General features: G+C 36.3%; 1 protein-coding gene across 12 annotated transcripts in view; it reads left to right on the top strand.

Annotated features, from left to right (window-relative positions):
* Cep170 (centrosomal protein 170) overlaps positions 1-26,991 on the top strand; it is a 93,513-nt gene that overhangs the window by 28,035 nt on the left and 38,487 nt on the right. For 7 of the 12 annotated variants that reach the window (XM_051147951.1, XM_051147950.1, XM_051147955.1 and 4 more), the window contains exons 4-10: positions 2,793-2,874; positions 9,860-9,915; positions 10,000-10,159; positions 11,780-11,914; positions 16,453-16,929; positions 21,526-21,683; positions 21,870-22,163. In XM_051147951.1, coding sequence (XP_051003908.1) covers positions 2,793-2,874; positions 9,860-9,915; positions 10,000-10,159; positions 11,780-11,914; positions 16,453-16,929; positions 21,526-21,683; positions 21,870-22,163 — 1,362 coding nt within the window. The remainder of the gene's footprint in view (positions 1-2,792; positions 2,875-9,859; positions 9,916-9,999; positions 10,160-11,779; positions 11,915-16,452; positions 16,930-21,525; positions 21,684-21,869; positions 22,164-26,991) is intronic. The other 5 variants (XM_051147958.1, XM_051147961.1, XM_051147959.1 and 2 more) reach the window with 1 other exon arrangement.

Genomic DNA, 26,991 nt, shown 5'->3' with positions numbered 1-26,991 from the left:
TGATGCCAGAATTAGGAGGGAAACAATGAAGTGTCATTTACAAGCCCAGTTTCCATTTAACTGGTGACATAACCGTGGAAAAATTACTTAATCTCCATGGTCCTCAGTTTTAAGAGTAAATAATTTTAACCATTTAAACCAATATATAGTAAACATTCTAAAAGTGTTAAAATATTGTTATTATGATTTAGTTATTTTAAAAAGATAGCTCAGACTATTTTAATAATCAAGAATCTATATGCTTTTCTACAAATTCATTGGTTAAATGCTTATTTTTCAAGTATGCACATGTGAATGTGAGTGATGCTGTTCATGTAGGCCTGGAGAAAGTCTTGGATCCTCTAGAGCAGAAGTTACAGGTAGTTGTAAGTTGCTCGGTGTGTGTTGCTGGATCTGAACTCTGGTCCTCTGCAAGAGCAGCGTGTGCTCTTACCCTCTGAGCTCTCTCGCCCTCATTATTTGATATTTAAGAAAAGCATTTAAACCTCTAAATTCAGCTTAATCACTTTCACTCCTACTCCTTTCAGCCTATCACAAAATATATTTTTCAGGGCCCTGAATACATGTTTTTACCACCGGAAATGATATTAAAATAAAGCAGAGAGAGTTGAAATTTATTGTTGCTGCGCTTGTGTGGCCCACATATCTGTGAGCCGGTTAAGCTTCTCTGTTGCTGCACTTGTGTGGCCCACATATCTGTGAGCCCCTTGTTTACGTTCCGTCCCCCTCCTTCCACTGTTGGGCTTACCGTGTACCCTCCCGTGTCTGTCACGTCCCAGTCCTGCTCTTCTTACTGTGCTACTGCACAGCAGCCTGTGGTCCAGCTTAGGCCTGTTGTTTCCTTTTTTTTTACCCCCCAGACTAGAGTTCCATGTGGTCCACAGCAGTACTAACCCTAACCTAACTGGCAAGCCTGAGGTCCCAGTGAGAAACTGCCTCAAAAAACAGGATAGATGGATTGTGAAGAGCACTGAATTGACCTCTGGCCTCCACAAACAGGAGCACTGATATGTATATGCACTTTGCACTTATAGACACACACACACACACACTTAAAATAAAACTTAAAAATATATAATTGTTTAGGTTCTTGTTGGCAATACCGCATAGTCCTTATTGAATGATTAACAGGATGAAAACATTTTTTTCTTTTTTGTCCTTAAAAGTACTCTTTTCTCATTAATTCTAGATGAAGGAAAAATGAGCTAGAATTATCTTTATTTATAAAGATACACCATGTGATAATTTAGTCTATGCTATAATTATGTTATTGGTGTCATATTCTACAGTATTCCTGACTATTGATTATATAATTAAGTTTTGTTTCATTTCAGTTTTTTCTGTCTGTTTGCATCTATGAACATTTAAACTGAGTGTTTTTAGTTGTCCTCTAATAGTAGAAAGAAGGAAAGAAAGAAAGAGAGAAAGAGAGAGAGAAAGAAAGAAAGAAAGAACCTACAAAGATAGTATCTCCAGATGTCTTCTTGGAAAGCTGATGCAATATGTCAGGCATTTCAGTAAGAAACTGGAGGATGACAGAACGATGATTTATGTCTCTGTTGCCTTATTCTCTATCTGGGCCTTTCACTACCATGGCCGTTAGGGACCATTGAATACTTGAGATGTGACTAGTCTACATTCCAAAGGTTTAAATACACTCTGTCTGTCTCTGTGTCTTTGTCTCTGTTCTCTCTCTCCTCTCTCCTCTCTCTCTCCTGTCTGTCTGTCTGTCTGTCTGTCTGTCTGTCTCTCTCTCTCTCTCTCTCACACACACACACACACACACACACACACACACACACACACACACAAAATACCTTACTAATTTTTACTTCTTGAGATAGTATTTTAATACAGTAGACTGAATGGAAAATGCATTATCGAAACTAGTTTTATTTCTTGTTTTAATACACTAGACTAAATGTAAAATACATTATCGAAACTAGTTTTATTTCTTGTTACAAGCCTACAAAAAATTACAAGGAGTCTATAATTGAATAATTGTGACATATTTTTCTTGACTAGTGATGTTCTAAGTAATTCTGCTATTTCTCTGGTTATTTTGGTAATTTTTTAGCATTGTTAGATATAACTGAGTAAAGATAAAATACCATGATAAAGATATAACAGAATTTAAATACATAGGAAGAATCTATTCACTAAGATACCATAGTGTATCTTAATTAATAAAAAGATCTAAAGAACTAATATGGCAGTTGTAAAGTAACCACCAATGGCTCAGCAGTTAAAGATGCTTGCTGCTAGGCCTGATGAGCAGAGTTTAATTCCTCAAACTGTTGGAAACAGAAATAATTTAAGCAAGTTTCCCTGACCTTCACATGCACAGTATTACACACATGTGTACAATACACAAACAATAAATAAATAATGTAATAAAACTTTTTAAGGGGTGTTTTTCTTTGGAATGACTCTGAGAATGAAGCAATAAAATCTTAGTCCCTGCAAATAAAATTTCTAAAAATTCTAAAGCTGTTTAGAGTTAAGTATTTAACTCCGTACAGTTTTCCAGCTTCAAATTTAAGAGCTTTTCTAGCTTCATTTTTAGAAACATTCCCAGTGCCAGAACTCAGCCTGGCATTGTTGTATTCTTTGTGTTGCCAATGTCTTGACAAATGGCTTAGCATGAAACAGTTCCTATGCTGTGGGATACTTTGCACATGTCAGGATGCACTTCACCATAAGTGCTTTTGAATAGTAGGTTGATGAATTTGACTGAAATGTGAGAATTCATACTTAAGATGCAGTATAACCTTTTTCTTTCTTTCTTGTAGACTTTTGTGAATGATGTAAGGATACCAGAACAGACATACATCACTTTGAAACTTGAAGATAAGCTGAGATTTGGATATGATATCCTTACATAATTTTGTACATTTATTAAAATTAATAAAAATATTTACTATGCTACAAGTAAACATTTTGTGATATAAGAATTCACAATACTAGAAATTTATGCTTTTTAAAGTTTTTATTTATTTAGTTTTTGTTACTGTGTTCCTAAGAATGATCCTAGAAAGCTCCATAAGACTCCTCTGTTTCCCAGCTCTCTGTGGTGCTACTATACATGCAGTTTGGGTGCTAAAGAATGGAGCTGAGAGGAGACTGTGCACACCCTGAGCACTGTGTACCAAGGGCTCTTGCCAGGGGAATTTCAAGGGCCCACGTGAGTCTCCAGGGATAGAACACGTTGACCTGCCTTCCCTTCCATGCTGTACTGCTGGGTTAATTCAAATCTTAACATATCCTGTGCATTCTGACACCAGCATTGCATGACTAGCAATTTCCTTTCATTTAATGTGTATTCATTTTTTTGTTTAAAACTCAGAAGTTTAATAACTGGACAGTTATTATTTTACTGCACAATGAAGAGCAGTATAAAGGAACCTCGTAAAATGAAGTAAAAACCTAAGTAATAATGAAAACATTTGTATTTCATTAAAATAAAAATATTTTCCATTATGCTGAACATTTCTGTTAATATTTAATTTTAAAATATTTACTGAGATTGACATAATTTTAAAAGTTAAACATTAGCAATGTGGTAGACATAGATCACTTTACACAAGAAAGTAGTCTCAGAAAACTTGAATTGATACTCAAATGTACTAACACAAAGAACAAAAGAATTTTTATGCTGTTTCGTTGCATATATTATATTTATATTTGAAAAACTGAAAAATACATACATTAAATGCTTGTTTGTTACATATTTTAAATCTTAAAAAAAATATGTGTGGTGGGGCTGGTGAGAATGCTCAGCAGGTGAAATTCTTGCTGCCACGGCTTGCAGCCAGAGACCAATCCCCATGACCCACACAGTGGAAGGACATGAGTCTTCTGCAGTATGTTGTGTGACTACTACACACATACCTTTGTGTACATGCGTACACACATACACCAAATAAATAAATGTAATTGTTTTAGATAGCATATTATATAAAGTAGTTAAGAATTATTTTTAACCAACTCAAGTTTTATCAAAACTTAACAAGCATATTATGTATGCAAGTACCTGCTGTAATTAGTTTACTATTAGCTGTCTTCAAATAAGGGCAAATCCTAAGAAATCCAGACTTTAATAAAATCTTATAAAGTTACCTTTTTTGAATTTTAGAAGAAACTACAGCAAATACAGTAGAGCACACTTGGTCCTGGCTTCCTGGAGCTGGGAACGGGAAGATGGCTTGGGCATGGCCTGAGAGCACTCTCAAGAAGAGTGGGAACAGAGCATGACAGAGTTAGTTGTACCTCACAGACTGTAATCTATCAACAGCAAGCTAACTTTATTTTCTTTTCCTAACATCAACTCACAATACATCTACAGTTGGCTAGGGCCCTCAATGTCTCTGGTCCCTAAGAACGTCCTCAGAATTGTACAGTCGTATTGAGCTAACACAGTAGCATGGTCATGCAGATGCCCAGGTGAAACTCATTTAGTTCTATTGCTTTCATTTAACATTTCATATTGGTTATAATTTTGTGCCTTTTATGTAAATGAACATGGGCCTTTTATGTTGACAAATTTTATTCCATGGGACAGAATTTTTTAAACTATTTTATGTGGTAGCTATATTTGTTTTTGTATTAACAATACTAGTAGGTAAATTGTCATGTTGTATTTGTATATAAAATTAATAGCCAATCTCTAGATACTCTACCCTAGAGTGGAAAGCTCTGATTAACAACATGTCATCTTAATGGAAAGACAGTTTTTAAAATGGCTGAAGATGTGAACTAGAAGCCAGGTGTGGTGGCTCATGCCTTTGATCCCAGCACTTGGGAGGCAGAGGCAGGTGGATCTTTGTGAGTTCAAGGCCAGCCTGGTCTACAAAGTGAGTCCAGGACAGCCAAGGCTACACAGAGAAACCCTGTCTCGAAAACAAAAACCAGTATTATTTTACTCTTTGAAGTTGTCTGGCAGTTTTGTGGATGTTTTGAACATACTCACTTTCCCTCCCCTAACTACTTCTATTACCACCCTCTGCTTCCTTCCCACCCAACTTTGAGTTTTCTTTTCTTTTAGTCCCCCAAAACCCTCCCACCCCATCGCTGAATCCAATTTGTGTGGCTGGCTGGGAGTGGGCCTAACCTTGAATGTGGTTAACCTACCAGGGGAGGCATCATTAAAGAAAACGGAATCTAGTCTAGTGATTGGCTCAAACTCATAGTCCTTTTGCCTCAGCTCCTTAAGTGCTAAGATTATAGGCGAATGCAATCTTATCTGGTTGTAGTTTTCTTTTTCACTTAAAATTTGTAGTTGCCATACAAAGTGCTGGGGTTCAAATGCAGCTTACTTACGTTGTTCCTCCTTACAGTCTTATATCCCCAGTGACCTCTTCTCTGTTTTCATGTTGTGTATGTTCTATTACCATCGTCTTTAGTACCACTTTTTTCCACTCTGGTGATCTTCTCTCCAGTTTAATTACCTAGACCCTTACCACACACACACACACGTCTGTACAAACATATACACATTAAAATCCAAAGTCCACATATAAAATAGAAAATGTGGTATTTGCCTTTCTGAATTTGGGTTACCTCGCATAATTTGTTTACAGATCCACCCACTTTCTTGTATACTTTATGATTTCTTTTTGCTGTATAGCTGAGTAAAATTTCACCGTGTATGCACTGCATCTTCATTAACCATTGATCTGTTGTCGATTAACATCTGGGCTGGCTCCACTTGCTTCCTATTGTGAAATAGGAGCTGGTCAAGTATCTCTACGGTGGGATGTTGCATGCTCTGAGTGCTGGATGGCTGGATCGCATGGTGACTCTTTGTTTCTTGAGATACCTTGATCAGATGCCTGTAATTTTCCCATCAGTTTATATTCCCATCAACAATGAATAAGGGTTTCTCCTACCCCATATCTTCAGCCAGCATTTGTTTTTGTTTTTTGTTTCTCTGATAATAGCCATTCTGATGTGGTGAGGTGGAACCCAAGGTAGTTTTGATTTTCATTTTCCTGATGGATGTTCAGTATCCTTCTCTATGTTTTAGACATTGGACCACATTCTAAATGTATCTAGCACACGATTTCTCCCGTTCTGTGGGCTGTTTACTCTGCTGGTAGTTTTCTTAGCTGTACAGATGCTTCATAATTCTACACAATCCCACTTTGGGATGTTTGCTTTGCTATCAAATCCTGTTCAGAAATTTTTCAGCCTTGCCTGTCTTAAAGTGCTATCCCCATGGTTTTCTCTAGCACTATCAGCACTTCAGAGTCTAAATTAAGAGTGTTCATCCACTTTAATTTGATTATTGTGCCAGATTTGGATCTAATTTCATTCTTCTGTAAGTGGATATCCAGCAGTGCCTGCAGATTTTTTTAAAGCAGATTTTTAATAGACTGTCTTTGTTTCAATGTTTGTTTGGGACAATTTGTCATGTTAACTGTCCATAGCTGTGCAGGTTTACTTTTATATCCTCTCTTATGTTCCATTGGTCAGTATGCCTCTTTGTGTGTGTGTGTGTGTGTGTGTGTGTGTGTGTGTGTGTGTGTGTGTGTGTGTGCGCGCGCACGCGCGCGCGTACACGCACATGCACCAGAACTATGTCTTTTGTCACTGTTGCTCTGCAGTTTACTTTGGAGGTCAGGTATTGTGATATTTCCAGCAGTGTTCTTGTTTCTTAGAATTGTTTTGGCTATTCATGGCCTCTTGTGTTTCCATACTTATTTCTAAATTATTTTTTTCTCATTGTGTAAAGAAAGACATTGGGATTTTGATTGAGATTGCATTGAGTCTATAAATTACATTGAATAACAGCCATTTTTAAGGCAATTCTGCCAGTCTAGGAACATGGAAGGCCTTTCTGTGATCTACTCTTATTTTCAGTGTCTTAAATTTTCATTGAAAAGGTCTACTTCTTTGATTAGGTGTATCACTAGGTACCTTATTTTGACAGGTGGATGGAATGTTTCTTTTATAATGTTTTTTTCTCAGCAAGATTGTTATTTGAGCATTAAAACCCCACTTTTTTTGTTGATTTTATGCCCTACAACTTTTCTGAAGGTGTATAAAGTCTGAGTTACTTGACGGAGACTGTAGAGAATTTCAGGGATAGACTCATCATGTGTGCTAATAGGATAATATGATTTTTTTTTTTTTTATCTTTCTCTTGTCTTATTGTTTTAGCTAAAATTTTGAGCACTGTGGTAACTAAGAATGTAGAAAGTGGTACATCCCTTGCATTCTGGGTTTTAGAGACAATTCTTTATTGCTTTGGTATTTAGTAAAATATTGGCTATAGCTTTGTTGTATGTTTATTTCGAGTTAAAGATTTTTTTTTTAAAGACTTGTCAATGATGTCTGGCACTTGTGTTTTAAGGTCAGAGCTCTATGAATAACTAAAACTATATAAAAATTCACTTTGCTCAGTCTTAATTGTCACTAAGGTAAAGGGTGGTGTCTAAAAGTGCGTTCCTGCCATGGAGGTTAGTTTCTGTGACCCTTTAGAGGAGTACTTACCAAATAAGGTGTATAGGGATGGTTTAGATTAGCATTGTAGGCTTATAAAGCACTGAGGAAATACACTACAGAAAGTATTCTTATGATTTAGGGTGGTAAAGGCCCTATATTTCCCAGAACTGCTCCCACCCATTCCCACCCCCTGCCCCCACCCCCGTTTCATATAAACATTTAAATTTTTGTAACTTACTGACACTGAGTAATTGTATCTGTCTTTTTTTTTTTTTTTTTTTTGGATTGGCAAATAAAAACTACCTGTGTAAGCTTACACAACTGAGAAGATACAGCTTTCAAGATCTAAGAGCTGGTCCCACATATCTAGTTTCTTTCCTATTCCTTTGAAGATACCTCATGACCACAGCCATTTATAGAAGAAAACGTTTAATTCAGGGTTGCTTACTACAGTTTCACACTGTTAGTCCATGGCCATCATAGCAAGGAGCATGGCAGGAGACAGGCAAACATGGCATAGGAATAGTTGCTGAGAGCAGGTTGGAGGCAGAGATGAGCTGGTCCTGCCCTAGGGGCCATTTTTATTTAAAGCATGACACCACAGCAGTCTCAGATCTCACAGGTGAAGTCATGAGAGAGGAGAGAGAGGTCGTTTTGGTTCCACACGTTGGAAACATAAAATAGTTGAGCATAAGAAAGAGGATCCCTCTCATGCTCTCTAAAATGAACTTTCCGCTTATCAGAGGGTATACCTTAGAGAAGCCCCAAGACAGACCTCCATGTTTCCATAAAAGGTAGTACCTTAAAAATCCTCACAATAATCTACAATTTTTCATAGAAATCACTGTCCATATTTTAAATGCTGTCATTTCCATTGAAAAGTAGTTGTGCTGAGAATTTTCTCAAGCACTTAATTTCTGAGACAAAAAAGTACTAGAGCAGTGATTCTCAACCTTTCTAATCTGTGATCCTTTAGTACAGTTCCTCATGTTGTAGTGACCCCAACCATAAAATTACTTAGTTGCTACTTCATAACTGTAGTGTTGCCACTGTTATGTGAATCATAATATAAATTTCTGATATGCGGGATATCTGGTAGGGGTTGCAGTGTACAGGTTGAGAACCACTGCCCTAGACAATTTTCATTAAATGTATAGTTACATGTATTTTTATATGTAACAGCATATAAGTATGTGACAATAAAAGAATAGTCTTAATATTTTAAAGCCATAGAAAGCCTCCTATGGAACAGGAAACCTCCAGGCAGAATTGTGGAACGAGAGTCTTTTGGAGCACGGAGTCCTGTCCATTCACTAGGAGCAAAGACTGGAGGAATTGAACAGAGTATTTTCCAAGGTTGCTTACAGCTCTAAGAAGTTCTGTTAATACATTTATTGCCTCCATTACATTTGCGATCCCTCTCACACACAAGTCACGGTGATGACAATTTCTTCCCATGCACGTGACTGATGAATGCTTTGAATTAGTAAAGGAGGGTAGAATTTAGCATGTGATTATAAAATTTCTTTTATTGTAAGGTTCCATAATGGTAGGAAATAAGACCTCTAGTGAATTGATTGTTAATAAGAAGGCTTCTTGTTTTGGCATAATAATGAAAGCATTCATTGTAGCTAAGCACTTTTGTTCTTATGTATATAGAATCATTGTTTGATAATGTAATATGACCTTATTGCGGTGCATGGAGGGAAGGGGATGGTGTGGATGCATATGAGCCATAATTAAGGAATTCATTTTCTTGGTACTTGTAAAATGAACCTCATTTTTATCGAAGTTTATGAAAATCTGAATAATCATTTTTTTTTTTTTTAGGATTTGCTGTTGGGTATTGACCCATGAGACATTTTTACACTTTTGTGACTAGATATCTTTAATTTTGTTCATTTTGTTTCTGTCATATTGTTGCTTGTAAAAATTAAAAATATTTGTGCTTTAATTATTTGAAGGTTTGAAGGAATGATAGTGCCTAAGATTATAATGATATATTTTAAGTATTATAATATTATTTATTACTATTATTATTATTACTATTATTACTATTATTATTATTATTATTATTATTATTATTATTAAAGGGACTGTTACAAACATATGCTATATTCCTGGTACTCTGAACTTCTAGGAGAATCTCAAATTTAAGGACCTTGCCTATAAAAGGAAAAAAATACTTTTTTTTTTAAATCTAGGGATGTGGTTTAGTGGGAGAGTACTTGTGTAGCATATGCAGGGTCCTGGGATTAATTCCCAGAACTATATTAATAGATGATAAATAAATTATAATAAGTCTTTTATTTACTCTTGAAATAGGAGAATTCCTAAGTTATATCTGATGACCATTTTTAAGCACAATGACCAGAATTTTGGAGTTACGTTCTTCCTTAGCTCTGTTTACATACAAATCTCTTCACTGTAGTACGAGGAGAAATGCGGGTCCCTGAAGAAGCTCTTAAGGTAAGAGTTTATCCATGTTGTCACCATGCTCCTAGGGTTGACTTCTTTCATGGAAGCTTCACCTTGACTTTAAATGTTTTGTAGCATGAGAAGTTCACCATTCAGCTTCAGTTGTCCCAGAAGTCTTCAGAATCAGAATTACCAAAATCAACAAGTGCCAAAGGCACAGACTCAAAAGTGGATGCTGCTGCAGAAGTGCAGCCCCGAGCCACAGAAACACTGAAGTCAGAGGAGAAGCCCGTGGGTGAGTGGTCGGCATGATCCACAGTGGCCATGTCTGTCTGTCTGCATGGAGGGAGGGAGGGAGGGAGGGAAGCAGAGATCACGGTCACCTGCGCACACACATGTCATAGTCACCATTATTATTGTTGTCGTCGTCATCATCATCATCAAGTTGGGTACTCAGAGAAACCGACTGTGGAACAACTGTAAACCAGCCAGCTGAAGTTCCCGTACAAAGTCCCAAGCAGAATAGAGTCTCTGTTGAGGTGAAGCTTCCAAGTAAAACAACCAAAATATAGAAGGGAGGTGTCATCTGACAGATGCTCACAACATCTAGCAGAGCTTGCTGGGGAGCTGAGGCAGCCATCTGTGTTTCTCAGTTGAACTGTCTCTTGGTGGTTCAGATCCCCAGAGCCACGTTTCACAAGCTTCTCTCTTCCTCTGCAGATAGTTTAATATTACAGGATAAACAATAATAATCTCTGTTGAAAACACCCTTTAGTTGTCCTCAAGGACTCACATTTTACTGTTGGACTGTTTTTCTCTTCCCTTCCTGTCACAGAATTAGGGGACTAGCCTCTCCCCAGACCCTAGAGGACACTTTGAGACAAGCACACTTGGAGTCTAATGTGGTGTCTGTCACACTTCCAGAGTTAACTTCTCAGATGAGCTCAAAACAACACAGTAGTTAATACAATGTACATTACAGTAACAGCACATCATAGTTGTCAATGTAATATACATTACAATAAGCTAACTCCTCTAGAAATAAACTCTGAACTTAATATTTAGTTTTGAAGAAATTATAATTTTTGTTCTCACACACATCTATAACTGTATAAAACTAATGTATACTAGTGTTGATCCCAGAGTGCTTTTTAATGTAGCCAGTTTACCCTAAAAAGCATTGAGAACTACATATAGGTATACCCCATATTTTAAATATTTAAGCAAAGTAGTTTTAATACTTAAAGGAAATAATAGTTTATAACTATAGTTTATTATATCATATTATCTATAATTTTCTGAATTATAATTGAAATAAAAGGGAAATTTTAGATAATGCTACATCATCATATCATCTAGTGCTTAGTGTTAAGAATTACAAAGATGCTTTCCATAGATAATCCCCTAAGTAACAAATGTATTAAGTTGATAAACAAAACTGTGTCTACTGAAACTACAATGTGTTAGCATTGAATGAGCGCAAATGCGGTCACTGTATAACGCCCCTTGTTGCTCACGCCAAAATTTGCTACAGCTTCATATTTTATATATTTAGACTCAGTAGCATTTCTAGGTAGACTAATTTTATTATCCCCTTGGAAATCACTGGGTAATTCAAACAAAACTATGCTACCTAAGTCTTCTGTCTAAATACTCAGTGATCATTTCTTACAGAAGCTCAGTTGTACATCAGAGTCCCTAACACTTAACAAAGAGCTGTTGGGCTGTATGTAGCAAGTTGCACTATTTACTCATTGCCAGTCTTCATTCGCTTAGTTGTGCCAAGTGCTGTTTAAGTTCATGTACAAATGCTGTATTACTGAAAGTAGAGTATTTTTAACCAACTAAGTAAATCTAGCAATATTCTTTTGTTTCGTCTGCTTTAAAAATTTTTTTTTTACCCATCTCTTTTCAGATGTTTCTGCTATGCCCCGTGGAACTCCATTATATGGGCAGCCATCGTGGTGGGGAGATGATGAGGTGGATGAACAAAGAGCTTTCAAGTCTAATGGCAAGCCTGAAGAAAAAAACCACGAAACTGGGACGTCAGGTAAAAATAACTCAATGGCTGTGACATCAAATTCATATTGGGCAAGTATTTATTGTTTAAGCAAAAGTCACTCTACTGTGAAAATTAATACCATAAGTTGATATTTTAAAGATGATAATGGCTTTGTTCTTATCGTTACTATATTATACAAAAAATACTAAATATGGTGTGTGTATAAAATCTTATTACATTTTTCCAGTTTATGAAATTGTTAAAAAAAAAACTATAGCAGTTTAATGGCATAAGTGGACATTTTAAGTATTTTAAAATAATTACTAAAATGAATTGATGAAAGTAGTATGTACGTATGAGTTACATGTTTTTACTTGACCCATACTCATATTCGCTGTAAACTTTTTAAAATTCTGTTACATTCAGAAATATGATACATAAATATAAGTGTTTTAACTCCTCAGCATGCTTTCGTTATTGTGATAAGATTCAGAATTCTGCAGCCAAAGTGCAGAGTCAGCTATGGGCTAGATCCTCACATTAATAACCAAGGAACACCTTCTTTTGTTAGTGGTGTGGTTAAGTGGTGACCACTGTCCAGAAAAAGCAAGATTCCCAGGATAATGGAGATAACATTTGTCACATAAAGTTGTTGAAAGACATCAGAACTGAAGGGTGGAACAGCCAGTTTGATTAGTTTAGTAACAGCAGATCAGGATCCGAAACTGGAGGAATTAAGTACAGACACCAAGGATCAGTTGGAAGACAGAGTGTGAATCTGCGGCAAGGACAAACCCATCAGAAGTCTCTCAAGTTTTCTTTGACTTTATTTACACAAAGCAAGCAGGATGGTTTTCTTAGCTGGAGAATTATGAACATCTTGCCTTTTGACATAGTCTACGTACACCAAGGCATGACTAGAAAAGCTGTTGTGATCAAGAGGTTTTAAGATGCTGAACTTTGCAAATAACCTTTCATCACAGCTTTCTTGTTTCCTCACCAACGTTTTTCTTTTTATTATTTATTATTATTTAACATGCCTTCAAACGTTAATGATAGAACTGCTACCTGACACTGAGTAGGAAAAGAATGTCCTGGCTCCCATACCTGATTCCTCTCAGGGTTGTTCAGGGCAACACACAGCATTGTCATCTAGCTGCCGTCTCTGTCTTGCTGTCCACAGTGCTTGCACGCTGATGGAGTTACCCTCACAGTCAACGCTGCTGCTGTCAGCATTCAGAGTTACACAGTTTTGCTTTGGTTTTTTGTCACACCTAGCAGTAAAGAACAAAAGTTGTGTACAGAAGACGCCCTTGGATTTGGAAGAAGACCCTTCCAATACATCTCCCATTAGCTTCTCACAGATCCAGAAGGTCACCCGCTGTTCTAACAGTCCCTGGCAAAACATACGTGATTATCATTATAAAGCCGTTGCTCCCTTGAAGCATGGTGCAGAGTTATTTGTCCCTACAGCATATGAGCAGTGTCATAGAAAAGTACTACTAGAAAGTATTGAAGTTCTTTTAGGAAGGAGAAACAGGAAAGGGATATTGGAAATCAAGGATATCTGCTTTTGTTGTTGTTGTTGTTTGTTTTTATTTTGTTCTTTTTATCTGATATATTTACTTACTTCTATTTCTTTCCTTTCAATGCTGAGTCATAACTGAACTTTTGACTTTAAGTTTCAACATCATTGCACTAAACTTTGCATAACAAACATGAACTGATGTTTAGTTTAGTTCCAAAGCAACCACAATGACTTTTTGTTTTGCCTGCCAAGTAGATTTTGGACTGTTTGATCCCTGGTGCACCTTACATCTGATAATATTGTTTTGATTTTCTCTACCAATATACTCCCATCCCATATAAATTGTGCCTAAATCTGCCTCCCCTTCTCCCACAATATATATTGTGTAAATTACTAAATAATACTATATTATTAGTGTGTAATTCTGTTTCATTCACTATTTTTGCGTGAGCCTTCACGATTGAGCTCTAAGTTCCTTACTTTAAGTACTGGACCTAACTATCTGGTACGGCGTAGGGGGAATATAACCAATTAAGTGAGTTAGAAAACACATTCAACTGTTACAATTTATTGAAAATAATTACATGGTAGTGAAAATTAAGGTGCCATTTAAAAAAATGTAACACTTACCCCCTCCACACAACTTTAAAATTCTAACTTGTAAAATACAGTGGCACATACATATGACTGCTAAAGAGTAGAACCGTGACAAGGAATGGCTGGCATCCAGTAGAGCTTACTTTGTCCATTTCTTCCAAATGCTTTGTGTGCATCTCACTGTCATGGTGGTATCAAAAGTAGTAGTTACTGTTATTTTTGTCCATTTTATAAATACAATAATTGAGCACAGTATGATGCTAACTTACTTACCAAAGACAGCACTATTCATGAGATTCCAAAGGTAGACACCAAGTTATATACAGCAGGTGCAGGGCATGCCTCATTTACCTTTGGATTCCATGACAGTACGCTGGGAAAAGTAACTGTTAGAGACCATGTGACAAAATTCATTTCTGACCATTTCCACAGAGAAAAGAAGGCCGCTACATAGTGAGGCCCTGACTCATAAATAAATAAGTAAAAAAGGCCAACCTGGGCTATGTAAGACCTATCGCAAAATAAATAAACAAACCAAACAAACAAACCAAAAACAAAACCATAGATTGCTAGCTGTTAATGTCTTCTAATTTAGGTATACAGAATCAACTCCAGCTTAGTTACTAAATTACTTTTTAAATTCTTGGTAATGGATGTTAATTATAAAATATTAGTATAAATAGTATCTCATGTAGCTTAATTTGGCTTAAATAAAAACAGCTATGAATAGAAATTAATGTGAAATTCATTAACAACTGATTATGTTTTACCAATGTTGTGAGCTAAGAAAGCTGTTTAACTTTCTAACAAGATTTTAAAACTCTTAGGAAATTTTTTCACTATATATCAGACCATAATTTTAAAAGGACCACACCTCTCATTATTTTGAATCCAGAGAAAGGAGTCTCAGCTTTCATACTAAAATCTCCAGATAATTGAACTTGAATTTTACACTTCATAAGTCGTTATGAAGTATAATGTCTACACCACCCCCTTCTTAGTGAAAGTTAAGAACAATTTAAGTCTTTGCTCTTACTGAGAGTCATCATTGTGTAAGTTATTGAACAGTGATGCGTCTCAGGCTCTGGGTACCGAGTGGCACTGGGGTATTTATTATGTTTTAAAGGGCACATTTATCTGCTCTTGATTTTCACCTTACCTCTTTCCTTGATATAATCATTTCTTCAAGATACTTTCACTTTTCATAAGTAAACCAAATGGAGTAAATTTTGAAAGGAATAATTTTTACTTTGTTTCTATTCTTAAATATTCTCTGCCTTTTTTGTGTATTTTTTGACAATATGATCATGGCTGTTATGATCATTATTATTTTAGTAATGAAGCCTGATATCTTCTATATCATATACCACATATTTCATGACAATATTACTCTCATTTTTCTGTAACATAAAAGAAGACGATTTGTTATAATTTCATATTTAGTATATGAAAAATCAATTTTAGAACCTAATGAATTGTACAAAGATGTTTGATGCTTGAGACTTAGGGAAATTAATTTCATTTTAATTCTTTTATGATAGTAAGATACTATCTTTTTATTTTTTCAACCAAAAGGCAGCTTAATCTTCACTTTTTTTTTTTTTTTTTTTTTTTTTTTTTTTTTTTGTACATCTGTGCTACCTGATAACACTTATTTAAAAGCATCTTCTCACATCGTTATGCAGTGGAGGAAGTGCCACTGTGTTTCATGCTCGTCTGCTCCCCTTCCACTCACGCTTGTTGTTCAGCTTTTCCCCATGTTCTCTGCGCAGCTGTTCCCATTTTGCCATGTGGAGATGTCAGCTTGTGTCTCCCAGACTTACTATAAGCCAGCCACATGCAGTGTCGCTAAGCACTTGTGCCTTGTAATGTGTGTGTCGTCTCCCAAGCTTCCACAGTGTCAGGGTTGTCCTAAAGTGGGTCTCTGAATATGGTAGGAGACAGTGGTAAGTGGAGCTGTTACTTCACAGCATCGCTACGTGTTTGCTTCACGTGCACCCTCTCTTGGCTGCTCTTCACTATTAGAGCCCCACGCTTGTTCCAGATGTTTCCAGTAGCTCATTCTGGTGACTTGACTAGGTAATCTGTGCTTTTCCTCTCATACATTTTATGTGTATATGTGTTGACACATGTATGTGCATAGTGAACATCCCATCTATGCTTTCATTCTTTCTCACGTTGATGATTTTTTTTCTCGCTTTGTTTTTTTTTTGTTGTTTGTTTGTTTTTTGTTTTTTGTTTTTTGTGCCATTGCTGCTGTTTATCTTGCCTCTCCTGTTGGTAATTGGATGATAATCAGGATCCTTTTATCTCTGTGATTTTTTTGTCATGTAAATGCAATTGCTTTTCATCCAGACTATCATCTGCCTCCCGATTTTCAGAATATGCAATTTGTCATTACCAAGATCCTCATGCAACAGGCTCCCAAATATTTTGAATTCTCTCTCATTTTTCTCATTAGGGTGCAGCGTAGAAGTCAAGCAAGTGGAGGAACAGTCTGCAGCTACAAATGAAGACGCTCTTTTTCCTTTCTGTAGGGAACCAAGTTATTTTGAAATTCCTACAAAAGAATTCCAGCCGCCATCACAAATAGCAGAAAGCACTATTCATGAGATTCCAACAAAAGACACCCCAAGTTCGCATACAGCAGGTGCAGGGCATGCCTCATTCACCATTGAATTCGATGACAGTATGCCAGGAAAAGTAACTATTAGAGACCATGTGACAAAATTCACTTCTGACCAGCGCCACAAGGCGAAGAAGGCCTCTCCCGGAACTCAAGACTTGCCAGGGATTCAGACAGGAATGATGGCACCAGAAAACAAAGTAGCTGACTGGCTAGCACAAAACAACCCTCCTCAAATGGTGTGGGAAAGAACAGAAGAGGATTCCAAAAGCATTAAGAGTGATGTTCCCGTGTACTTGAAAAGGTTGAAAGGTAAAGTTATTTTCCGAGATTCCTATTATGTCATAAGGAAAATTTGGTCACCAAAAATTACCAGACAGACCACTGTTATTTAATTACACAGGGGAAAATGTCTGCTTTCTCAAAATTTACATTTAATTTTAAAGCTCAAAAACAACACTGTTCATCTCCAGATTACTTACTCAAAATACCCTTTCTTTGTTTTCTTGCCAAAAGCTACATTGATTGGGGGGGGGGGGATTATTTGTCACTTAATACCTTTATTTTCCTTACATAATTTGGGTAATAAATAAATAAATAAATAAATCTAATTATTATTTGAAGTGGAATTTTCCAGGAGATAATCCCATCATTTTCTTGATTTAAAGAAACGATATGTACAATTTTGTGTATCATGCTTTTAATAAAGTATCATATCTAGGCTTCGAGAACAAAATTTAGCAACTCAGTGTAGCCTGAAAGTTCTGTTTTGATGAGATAGTCATATTACTGATGGAGTGCTTCAAACTGTAAGCTGTTTGAGAGGCCTCTCACAAATCAGATGCTTTGAGTTTAGAGATATTTGCTAGGTATGTATTATTTTTATGTAAATTTTATGCTATCAATAATTATAATTTGATTTTTATTTGTGGGCATTAGTCTTATAGTAACATTAGCTATTATATATACTTTATTCAATTAAAATCATTAAAAACTTGATACATGTACATTGACTGTAACCGCTTATCAGCTTTATTCCCACTGGTTTTATAGTTAATTTATTTTGGAATTTATGTTACTCTGTCTTGTGTCCTAATATGCTATCAAAAAGGAAATGGTTTTAAACAGATTATGATTGTATATGGATTTAACCATGGTGTGGATTTTATTAGGATTTGACTAATTCTATATTTAAAAAATGCTTTTTGAAAACAGGGAACTTATATAACTTACTCTATTCCTTAGCCCTTCATCTGGGACTTCAGCATATGATGTTATCTAGTGTGTTCATTGTTAATGATAGGACTGACTCTGGCTTAACACATTCCAGGGCTTAACACAGCCCTGGAATTCTGCGCATGTAATGAACAAATAGTAATTTATACCTATTTCCAATTTGTTTCTAAGACATTTAAGCATAGTAGGACCATGTGATTACCTAATTCTTGGTTGTCTCCTATTATAACATTTATAGTCATCAGCAGTCACCTGGCGTAAAGGCAATTGAGTTCTGACCCTACTAGATGATATGTAAATGAGTTGAAACATATGCATGCACAGGTTAAAGATAACATTAGTAGACTGACCATTAATGGAAATTTGATGAATAATATTGTTTTAAGAAAAGGTACTCTTCTTAAACTCATGCTTTCACTAAATAGATGAAGGATGAGTTGAAAATACCCTTTAGAGGGAGGTACCAATTAAAAATCTTTGTTTATGGGCTGGAGAAGTAGCTCAGCAGTCAGGACCCAGGATGGTGGCTCCACACCATCCATAAAGAGGAAATCCAATGCCCTCCTCTGATTTCTGCAGGCATCAGGCACTCACAGGGTGAACTTACATATATGCAGGCAAAACATTCAGCGATGTAAAGTAAAATAAATACTTAGAAAAAATCTTTTAAAAATCCTTTCATAGCAATGTAATTGTTTTCTGTATTAACAATTATTTTTAAGTTATCACCTTGGTATATTCTTTGCTCTTTACCAAGACTTGTTTGAGCTTAATTAAAAGTAGAATCATTAATATCCATATAAACACTGCCTCTAAACTTATAAATCTGTACTTTAAAATTTTGCCAAACATTAATCACTGCTGACTTTGAATTTGATTTGCAGGTAAGCATCTTACAGTATGGTACCATTGCCAGGAACTCTTTCAGAATTAACATTAATCTGTTCTGAAAGCCATCCAGGAAAATCCTTTCACAGGAATAACTCACTTTTTATCCTAAATAGGCCCACATCATATATTCATACATACTTACAAATGACAGTTTACTCTCTTAAAAAAATCAGAGCTGCTATCAATAGATCACAGTTTCCCACTATTTAGGTTATGAAAGAGGTACATTCAGATTGTGAAAAAATGGAAGTAAATAGTTAATAACAATTTTTTGTTTGTTTATTGAGACAGGGTTTCTCTGTATAGTCCTGGCTGTCCTGAAACTCATTCTATAGACCAGCCTGGCTTCGAACTCACAGAGATCTGCCTGCCTCTGCCTCTCAGAGTGCTGGGATTACAGGCATGTGCCATCACGCCTGGCTAGTAACATTTTCTTAGAATTTGGACTTTTAGCAACTCTAAAAATCAATTGGTTTGGGGTGGGAGAAGATAGAAGGTTAGATAGATAGATAGATACAGAGATAGATAGATACAGAGATACAGAGATACAGAGATAGATAGAAAGATACATAGATACAGAGATAGATAGATAGATGCCTTGCTCCTACAAGAGTAAAGTGCACGCGCTTTGGGACAGTGAGGAAAATAATGTTCACAAAGCCCATACACTTTCACCCTTTAGGAGAGTTGCAGCTTCTTTTAGCCACAGCTTCTCACAAAGTGCAGCCAAGCTGAGTGGAGAGATAGTAAATGAACTTCTCTGTTTAGGCATGATTAGTGATAGGCAGAGGGGTTAGGAAGCATATTGAGCATTTCCTAGTGGTCTTTTTGCTGAGCAGAAGATTGCAGAGCTGACCTAACGCCTCACCATCTCACCTGTGTAATACAGAGGCACAAGAAGGAGTGGTAGTGTTACACAGAAGAAAGCGACTCATCTCCCACACATTAGTAACAGAAGAGATAGGACACTGGTGTCTTGACTTAAAATTCTGAGTGTAAGTTTATTTGATCTTACTGTGCACAAAATATTAGAGTTCATTCTTTTGGACCTTGGCAAACTGAATTTCTGTTCAGTTTATCCAGCCCAATATGTTTAAACAGTCTATAGTAAAGTCTGTATTTGAACTAGTAGTTACACTACGCATGATCCTGGATTAATTATCAGTTGCAAGGATTCCACTAATTAAAGGCATTATTTTTATATTGAGAATACATTTTGGGCAGTAGATAATTTGAGAAGTTTTTTATAGTTGTCGCATTTGATACGTTGAATGTGCTCCTATGAATTTTTACCATATTAGCTCCCTCTGTTTCTCTTTGTTTTCAAAATGTCGTTTTGAAATTCTACCATTCTGTTGTCTGTTCTCGTTGCTTTTTATGTGCCACATTTTACAGGTAACTCTCTTGTGTTCAATTTTCATCGTTGTTGGTAGTTCCCAAATTTACTAGGAACAAGCCCATGCACTTTATAAATCCGTTCCCCTAGACATACATCTCATATTCTCTCATACACATTAAGTCCTTTTTTCTGATTGTTCTTTTGGCTAACATACTATTCAACATGTGTTCACATTACAGTAGACAACCTGGAAAGGTTTCAAAATCAGAATATTTATGCAAGATTAGAGTCAGCCAATTTACATTCAAATATACTAGATTCATTTATAACTTTGAAATGATTTTAGTGAATCTTTGATGGATCATTCCATCTAAATCATGCCTAGAGTAACATTTGCTCTGATCCAGAAAAAAACTTTGTTAGGGAGGTTGTTTGCTTTAGTGTGACACTGCCCTTTTTGGGCATGCTGTCTGCTGACATTTGCACCATGTCGTATATTAGATGGAAATAAGTTGTAGACTTGTCATTGGTAGGGCTCTCAGCATCCTTTAACTCTTCAAAGCTACTACAGTTAGAAAACATTTGTAAAAATTATGTTATTAATAGAAGCTACAAATGTCAATCTTTTTATTGAAAGATATGCCATGCTTTTAAAAAGCATTAAATGTTACAATTTAGATATACTCCATTTTTATGACATTTATGTTCTGCTTAATGATAAGTGCTTCAGTTACACCAGTCTTTTAAATAATTATTCCTTTATTTTTTAAGGTTATAATTACTTCATTTCCACATTTCCTCTCTTCCCTACAAACCCTCCCATAAACCCCTTCTCACCCTCTTTCAAATTATTGCCCTCTCTTTTGATTAATTGTTGTTACATACATAATTCCTAAATACATAACAACCTTCTGTCTGTATAATCTTGCTTGTGTATATTTCTAGGCAAGGCTGACCATTTGGTGCTGGATAGCCAAGTGGTGTGTTCTTCCCTGAGGAAGACTATTTCTCCCATTCCCAGCATTCCTTGGTTGCCTATAGTTCTTTGTATAGGGTTAAAACCTTGTTTACTCTTAATTTTGGAGTTAGTTTTGTTTAATTGTTTGTTAACAAAGGTTTACAATTGAGGCAGAGCTAATGTATATTGGTGTTAGAAGTACAAACTATGACAGGTGAGGCATTGATCAATCTTATAAAGCAAGGATTTAAAAAAGAAAGTAATCCATTTAGTTGTTTATAAAAGACTTCGTTATTGGTTGACTAAATGTAATTTTAACCATTGCATTTGAGGGCAGTGTGCAGAGCCCATTACGCTGAAGAACATATGACTTTGTGTTAGGAAGGGGGAAAGGCATAGAAACAAGGAGCACTTTGGCATGTGCGCCTAGCTGTCTCCATGGAGTCCTTTCTTCTCCACTACATCACCCCTTTCTTGTGTTCAGGAAACAAACATGATGATGGCACACAGAGTGATTCAGAGAACGCTGGCGCGCACAGGCGCTGTAGCAAGCGTGCAACTCTGGAGGAACATTTACGACGCCATCACTCAGAACAGAAAAAGAAGGCCCAATCTACTGAAAAGCATCAAGACCAGGCTGCTGTAAGTCAAACTGCTTTTATGATTGCATTCTTTGACGAAGATCATTCCAGAAAGAGAAGGTCATATTCTTTTACTCAAAGTTCAAAACTCTTATGTCAGGAAACTCCTTTCTCAGCACCACATACAAAACTTGAAAAAGCAAAATCTCCACCAGCAGATGCCAAAGTGGTTTCTTTGTCTTTACAGACTAGCTCTACGCACCACAGAGGGGGGCATGGTGTTCCACATGGGAAATTGTTAAAACAGAAATCAGAGGAGCCATCGGTGTCAATACCCTTCCTACAAACTGCATTATTAAGAAGTTCAGGGAGTCTTGGGCACAGACCAAGCCAGGAGATGGATAAAATGTTAAAAAATCAAGCTACTTCTGCTACTTCAGAAAAGGATAATGATGATGACCAAAGTGACAAGGGTACTTATACCATTGAGTTAGAGAATCCCAACAGTGAGGAGGTGGAAGCAAGAAAAATGATTGACAAGGTAAATAATGAAATTTGAGTACGATGTTAGTTTTGTGGGGCTTTTGACTGTTGGACCTTATTAGAGAGTTGGTGTAAAATGTTCTTATGCAGTTGGTGGTGTTGGGACTTTAGGGTTTTATTAGAGGCCTAGAAAACTTACCAGTAAGAGCAAAATGTTAACTGCTTTCATTTTGCTTACATTTTGAATTTTTCTGAGTTTTATATGTAAGGTCTTCTACACTTAAACTTCCTGGGCCTTTTTAAGGTATATAAATTTCATTGTCTTTAAAAATAATGTCATTTTATATTTATTTATATCAAAACTTAACAAAGAAATAGATTTCTGTAAGTGTTAACATGAATATAAATGTTAACAGGTTTTCTATCTACTAATTTCATTCTGGAGGCAGATGAAAAGCATATGATGTGATTAACTTTGTCCTTATTCTCTGTTTCTCTTCACTGCTGTCTTTGATCAGAACCAGAACAAAATCGGTTTTTATATATTTTATTCATTTCAGTCAGGCTTATACCCAGTCCTAGTGATTGTCTTTATTTCAGATATTTCTTTAACTGTACTGGTTTATTTACATGATGATTGTTGTAAGATTTTAAAAGTACTTTCTCCCAGTTTGTTGTGATCTCTTATTTACTCAGAATGCGTTCATGAATGAGCAACATTGATATAGCTTAGGAGGCCAGTGCAGACATATTGATTCCAAATCTGTGATTAAAAGCAAGATAGCCAATGTGGTTTATATGCACATTAACATTTGGAATATGCTCGTTTGGGTGATGAGTTTCAAGTATGCCCTGTCAGAGAATGGGCAAGATTTAACCCTCTGGGATGCAGGAAAAAAATAGTAGAACTATGCTCACTTTTAATTCTTGTATTGTTATAGTATGTCATCAGTAGTGTTTGTGGTGCATTCACTGATGTACATGTATAATTTGTAAACATAAATATATTGAGTCTAATTCTACCGTTAGAGTGGCATAGCGCCAGACTTTAAAGACCCAGTAGTCTTGGAAATAAGTGTTGTATGTAAACAGTACTTTTACCATTGTTAAAAAAGAAGTATGGGTTTGAAAAAGCCATAGATATTTTACTCCATAGTACCCATTTAAATATCATTTTATGATTATATGTACTACAGACTTTAAGAGCATGGATTATGCAGGGATCTGGAATTAAGTGTATAACTTCTATCTGTACTATGCTTTTGTACTATGCTTTTGGTGGTAAATCAACCTCTTTTTAAGTTTAAGTGTCTTTTATTTCTGAAATGAATTTTTTTTTTTAGATTTAATAGGAATTAAAAACCTCATAGTAAGCTTATCATGATGTCTATCATGAGAGCCATGTGATTATGATCTCTAATTATTATTTTTTATATTATTTTTTTCTACATACAACTCTCTACCTAAAGTATTGACAAGTCTTGGAAGCTTCTTGCAGCACTAAAAGGGTTAAATGTGCAACCAAAGTAGAAATTACAGTAGAAGGGACCAGCCTGGCCTGGGCCAGTGTACAAGAAGGCACCACTGTAAATGGTCCTCCTTAGGAAAGTGATAGGCAGTGACGAGCTCACAGAATTGAGCTATTAATTGTTGTCTAAAATTATCATATGAATCTTTTTCATTCTCAAGGAGCCCAATATTTGACAAAAATAATGCATCATCACCTTCAGAATGGAGAAACCCAAAATTTTAGGGCAAGATCCATTTAAAGAAAGGTATTATGTGACTAGATAGCAAAACAAAAACCAAATCTGCCTCAAAGAAAACAAGTCACTCCGTCATTGTGTGTCTGTCACAGCCAGAGAATTGAGAGTACAGTAAGCATGGCCAAAGCTGGACGCCAGAGTCAGGCCAGCGCCATGGACCCAGATGCCTGAGGAAAATGAAGTAGCCTGTGCTGCAGAGGAAATGAAGGCCAGAGTAGCCAGACTCAGGCCTAAGCAGCTCCCGAGGAGGACCAGGGGCATGGGCAGACATGCGCAGTCTGTGCAGTAGAAGATGGAGCAGCTGTTGTCCAGCTGGATTTGATTTGGTCGGCAAAACTTTCAAATAGTCTCTTTCCTTTCATATTCCACCATATAAGGAGTAGTTAATTCACTGAGAGTGTGCCAGACTTTGAGGAAAGGAGTATTCAAATTGAAAAGACTGTATTCTCTGTCTCAAGCAGTGTTTAGTGGGATATAAATACAAGTAAATCTAAAGTAGAGTGCTAAACATTTTAAGAAAAGTAACGTGTTGAAGGAAATGTTACAGTATTTTCCAAAGGGATTTCTCAGGTTAAACATCTCTTCTTCAGAGAATGAGCCGTCTAATTTAAATTACTCAAACTGTTGAGAAAGGCTCCATGGACACTGTCATTGTGTTGCATTTTAATCTTAAGAATAATCGTTACAGCCGGGCGTGGTGGTGCACGCCTTTAATCCCAGCACTCTGGAGGCAGAGGCAGGATATCACTGTGAATTTTAGGCCAACCTGATCTACAAAACAAGTCCAGGACATCCAAGACTACACAGAGAAACCTGTCTCAAAAAAAAACAAAACAAAACAAAGAATAGTCATTGCTTTACTAGTTTTGTGTTTTTTATCTTACTCACCTAAGGGAGGAAGGTTATAAACTCCGTGCTATAGGAACTGTCCTCAGTATTCTCAAAGAATACCAGACTTAACTGCCACCTGAATTAGTTTTCAACATATATAATTCACTCTGTGAAGCAATAAAAGTTTTAAAAATGTATTTTTAAAATACATACATTCTGAATATTTCTTACTCAGAAAATGAAGGTCAAGAGTAGCCAGATTGAGGCATTGTCAATAAAGGAGAAAGTGCAGCCTCTTCAGAGGACCACAGTTACTTTGGGAGAGAGAATTAAGTCTCTTGTATTGAATTAAGTCCATTTAGTACTTCTTTCTTTCTTTCTTTCTTTCTTTCTTTCTTTCTTTTTTTTTTTTTTAGTACTGAAGGCAGTGGGAAATCATTGAAAACTTTTTTTCATGTTTATTTATTTGGGAGGGTGGAGTAAAAGTGTGTATTTCATGCTTTCAGAGAACAACTGGAAAGAGTCAGTTCTCCTGCTCTGTGGGTCCCAGAGATGTACTCTGGTGACCAGATCTGGCATTAAGTGCCCATACATACCCTCTAAGCCATCTTCCCGGTCCATGACACCGTCAAATCACTGTCAGAAGTATGATGAAGTATGGCTTGAAGCTGGAAAGGCCAAAAACTGGGGAAGCAGCTGATATATTCATGAATTACCTGGTTATATAAGCCTGGATCTTAAAATGAGATCTGGTTATCACAGACCAGAGGGCTGAGTGTTAACATAGCTAGAGAGCATGTAGAATAAAAGGAGACAAAATAAAAAAGCCCTAGCAACACCAGCATTGGAGGACAAAAGAGCATGAAACATTCAGAGGCATAAAGAAAACCCACAGGTTTTCTTTTTTAAAAATCATTAAAATATTTTTTTAATTTAAAAATTTTTTATTCTTAAAAATCATTTAAAAATCAACTAAAGCAATGTGCAAATGTGTAAGTAATATATCACAGGGTATACTGATGATAAGGGCGATAAGCCAAAGTCCCTTTTGCTTTCCTCAGAATACACTGCACACCCAATCTATGAATCAGCAGCACATGTGTTTACATCTTTACTTAGTTTTGTAAAGTTAAAATAAGATGGCCAGGTCAAAATGGCATTAGCTTGCTTTTCTTTGTTCAGTTAAAAAATATTGTGATACTATTTTCTCCACTGCTTACATTTTGTGATTACTACAATTTTGTTTGTGGTTTATTCTGTGACTTCAATAGTTAGCCATATTTTATAACTGTCTCCAAGTTCACCTTTTGTCATCTTAGCACATATCTGGTAAATTTAACATCTAAGCTTGTAGAGAAATTTGCTATTTATTTCTTGTATCAAAGTAATCATCTTCTATTGTAATAATTGTCTCCCCAGTCCCTCCCTATCTCAATTTCAATATAGTTAACTATCCAAAGAACCAGCCAGGCAGCTGTTTTGTGTTCCCACTACACCATCTTATTGAGTAAACTGCTACCTAGCCTTCCTAGCTGGTTTTTAAAACCTTGCTATAAGAATAGGAAAATAGACATTAAAGGAACAAGAAATATATAGATCACTTTAGACAGTTTTCGAAAGGAATATGTCTCCTCCTAAATTTCATCCCATACATCTCCTCTACCAGACAGATATTTTTCCTGTCCTGATTCCTCATTTTTGCCCATTGTTGTTAACATGCATACCTTCTAATAGATTCCCATTGTTAGCAAATGCTCTACTTAGTTCTAGTTCTGTACCAAGTAGCAGGAAAGAACCCAGAACCAGGAGACTGTAATTAACAGGGCTAGAAACTGCACATAACAGTGGACAGAGCAGTGAGTCAGAAAGCCAGTAGTGAGATCATGGATCCTAGCGTGACAGTTTGAATCCTGAAGGTGACAGCAAGATAGAATCTAAATCAGAGCCAGGAGAAAATAATATAAACCAAAATCAGAAACTGTTGTAGAACTGGAAAGGTCACTGTCAGTAAAGTACTTTTTGGACAAGCATGAGGCCTTGAGTTTGGATCTTCAGCAGTCACGTAAAGGCAGGACTGGCAGCACATCTGTAACCACAGAACTGGGGTTGTGCCAAGGGGGCAGAAAAAGGTCCCATCTTGGAGCTCATTGGCCATTCAGCTAGGCTAATCAATAAGCTCCAGGTGGAAGGCAATCAAGGAAGACATCCAACATCAACCTCTGGCTTCCACACATATGTGCACTGCACATGCATGTGCACCTGAATGCACACATATACATGCCTAAACGA

This window comes from Acomys russatus, chromosome 6 (genome assembly GCF_903995435.1).
Source record: "Acomys russatus chromosome 6, mAcoRus1.1, whole genome shotgun sequence".
Classification (NCBI taxonomy): Eukaryota; Metazoa; Chordata; class Mammalia; order Rodentia; family Muridae; genus Acomys; species Acomys russatus.
The sequence above is the reverse complement of the archived record's forward strand: the minus strand, read 5'-3'. Positions and strand labels throughout refer to the sequence as shown.